Source organism: Apaloderma vittatum, unplaced genomic scaffold (genome assembly GCF_000703405.1).
Source record: "Apaloderma vittatum isolate BGI_N311 unplaced genomic scaffold, ASM70340v1 scaffold45011, whole genome shotgun sequence".
Lineage (NCBI taxonomy): Eukaryota > Metazoa > Chordata > Aves > Trogoniformes > Trogonidae > Apaloderma > Apaloderma vittatum.
The window spans coordinates 1-3,433 of record NW_009698207.1 but is presented as its reverse complement, the minus strand read 5'-3'; the positions used below and the strand labels follow the sequence as shown (position 1 = coordinate 3,433).

The window sequence follows — 3,433 nt, the reverse complement described above, 5'->3', positions numbered from 1 at the left end:
GTAGCGTTGCCTGGGGTTGCCGTGACCAAAACGCAGGATCCTACACTTGTCTCTCTTGAATTTCATACAGTTGGCCTGGGCCCATCGATCCAGTCTGTCCAGGTCCCTCTGCAGAGCCTTTCTACCCTCCAGCACATCAACACTCCATCCCAGCTTGGTGCCATCTGCAAACTTGCTGAGGGTGCACTCAATCCCCTCATCGAGATCGTTGATGAATATGTTGAACAGCAGCGGTCCCAGCACCGAGCCCTGAGGGACACCACTCGTGACCTGCCGCCAACTGGATTTAACTCCGTTGACCGCAACTCTTCGGGCCCGGCCATCCAGCCAGTGTTTCACCCATCCAAGCCATGGGCAGCCAGCTCAGCCATAAGGATGTTGTGGGGGACAGTGTCAAAGGCCAAGCCAATCTTTGGAGATGATCACAGGAGAGATTGTGATGGGAAGGTTCATCACAAGAAGTCATGGGATGTGTAACGGGAGCGTAGAACTCATCACTTTTACAGGGCGAAGTGAAATGATGGATGTGATGTCACTGAGCAATTTAAGCCCATGAGGTCAAACAATCACCTCTCTGCTAGGGCCAAAATTAAGAAAAGGAAAGTTTAACTAAGTCAAGCCCAGTCCTGAGATGACATCTGGACAGGCTCTGGCTTCTGCGTTGAGTTGAAGAGTGAGGTGTCTGGCTCAACCGTTCTTTTACAGAGAGCAGAGAGTCAAAGAAAAACCACTTTGCTGTTATTAAATGGTTCAAACCTCTCTCGACAAAGAACAGGTTATTGATCTTGGAGAACAGGAACAATGAGAAACTATAATTTATGGGTCAAATCTTTACAAAGCTGTGTAGGCATTTCTTTGCGAGGGGTTTTCCATCAGGGCTTTTCAAATCTAGTTTTCACCCCCACGTTTTCACCCCATTTCATTTAATTCAGTCGTACTCATTCCTAGTCGTATATCTAGTCTGTTTTGATTCCAGTTCTCCAAGCACAGGACGCATTGGGTTATATCTAAAAAACAAACTTTAATGAGCCAGTTTTTGAAATCCCAGCTAAAGATAAAAAGCTGGTTGTTTTAATAAACATTTCTGTATCTAAGCCTCTCGGCACACCTAGATTTTGTTCCTCCTACCAAATGATCACGATGGATTCCGCACTGATTTGCCATCCCAAATGCCCTGCTAATTTTTCTGAACCCTCCTTTTACTCTCAGGCAGATTAAATGAATACAGTTGGGAGAAAATAAATGAGGAACAGAGGACTGGGTCTACTTCAGAGCCAGAAAAAGCATGTAGGCTAACAGGACACAGTAGAAGAAAAAGCCTCCAAATCAATGGGCAAACAGCATTATTTTCCGCGAGGGAAGAGCTAGAAACATTTACCTTAACAATGGCAAACCCCAGAATGACAAGCATGGCATAGCTGAAAACGCTCTGAACCCCCAACTCCAGCTCCTCTGCACAGCCCTGCCGTGAAAGAGAGAGGTGAAAACAAGTTTAAAAAGACATTAATTCAGATTATTTTTTTTTTCCTCCTCTCCAAGCCTTCAAAGAAAGCAGGATTTTATAAGACCTAATCAAGCACTATGGACCGGAGGGCTTCCTTTCTTATCTTCCACACCTGATGGGTTGTCATTCTACTTGAAGAGAGGCACGGAACAAACTGCAATTCTTCGACATTTGCTGCTTCTCGATCTCCTCTAGCTCAGGTCACTTAAAGTGCCCAAAACTCAGACCCAGAAGGCCATCAATGGTATCTAGAAAAGTTTTCTTACCGATTTGTCCCCCTGACTGAAGAACCAGGTATGCAGTTCTCCAGATTCAGCATGGTCAATCCTGGAAGAGTCTCTTCTACCCCAGGTATGTATGAAAAAAATCTACATGCCCACAGCTAGTGCTCTGGCCTGGTCGTGTGTCTTCTGCAACAACATGAAATGGAGTTATTACCAGAAGACAGACAAAGATCCAGACTGGTGCCCCTCCTTCTCTCTCTCAAGCTTTTATAGAATGACATGAGAAGGAAGTTAACTAGAGGAAAAGAGTGGCAAGAAAAAGGCTTGGTGGACAAACTGCTGCAAAAATTTGATTGAATTTATCCCTAAACCCTGCCTGAAGTGGTTTCCTCACTGGTTCTGCTTGGTTCAGAGACTGATCGTGGCCCAGCTGTGCAACTGCGCCCTTCGTCTTCACCTGCGTGTTGAGTTCTTGCGGCTGATCCAGACGCCCCGTGCAGTTCTTCGTGTCCTGCCTGCAGCAGCTCAGAGGGACGCTGTTGTTGCCGGTGGAATTAAACCACGGCGTGCTTGTCCAGTCGCTGTAGTTCTTGACCCCGCAACAATGAAGCTGCCAAACACAGGATAGTTACGGGGATGTATGAGTAGATATGAACCTGTTGAGTTAAACATCCCTCAATCGCCTTGGAGAATCAGATGCTAAACACCACTGCCGAACCAAATTCCAGGAACCAACCATCTGATTCTGACCTTCCAGTCCCAAATTCCTTGTTCAAGACCCGATTGTTCTTGTCTAAATAATTCTCAAGGCAATTTAAATGTTTTCTTACCTGCTCTTGCAAGTAATCCACAACAGTAGACTCTGGATTTTTCCCATCATACCTCTCAAAGACTGAGTGCATTGTGCCTTGAACATCAGTTTTTACCTATTTAGAGGGGGAGGAAAAAGAAAGCACAAATGTTTTTTTTTTTTTAACACAAGAGCTCAGAATTTTATCTAGCGCAAAAAAAAAAAATCTGTATCTCAAAGTGAGGAAAAATGAAAACCAACACAGGACAAAAAACCAAATCACTAAAAAAATCAAACAATCTTATATAAAATGCAGGTCACACTTAAATGAAAATCAGGCAACATTCCCACCCCCACTTGCTCTGCAGATTGCAGGTTAAGGGAGGAAGTGCAAGAAAACTGGACATATTGGAATGCTCTAACAACACAATACATCTATTTTTTACCTTTCTGTTAGTCCAGAGATGCTAATTCTTTGCTTACCTTTTCCCTGTAAACGAATCCCAGGACAAAAGCGGCTACTTCTGCAATAAAGATAATCAGGATAATGGCCAAGAACTGAAATGAAGAGAGGGAGAGAGACCGTAAGAAAAAATTCCACAGCATCTGAATTCAATTGCACGTGACCCATCACATTAATTTATATTATTAAGTAAATGCCACCTGTTGTTGCCTCTCCAACCAACATCTCCCTGTTCCATCACCATCAAGTTGCTTCTCAAAACTGGCTTCTCTCCAGCAAGCAAGCAGAGGCAGAGCCAAATACCCAATGGCCGTGAGTATTTTTACAAGGCGGTGCAACTAATAAATTATCCCGCGCGGCACCATCAATCAGTGCCTTGCAGCAGGACGTAACTCCCACAAAGAGGCAGCATTTCAGGACCGTATTTCACAGAATCACAGAATGTTGGGGGT

At 44.4% G+C, this 3,433-nt stretch overlaps 1 protein-coding gene across 1 annotated transcript; it reads right to left on the bottom strand.

Annotated features, from left to right (window-relative positions):
- Positions 1-1,378: 1,378 nt before the first annotated feature.
- LOC104269176 (tetraspanin-3-like) lies at positions 1,379-3,076 on the bottom strand (the record flags this gene model as incomplete). The annotated part of the gene is given in 4 exon segments (XM_009877909.1): positions 1,379-1,565; positions 2,160-2,338; positions 2,559-2,654; positions 3,002-3,076. Coding segments are annotated over 4 exon segments (537 nt in total), but the record flags the coding sequence as incomplete, so codon positions are not given.
- Between the last annotated feature and the right edge of the window lie 357 nt (positions 3,077-3,433).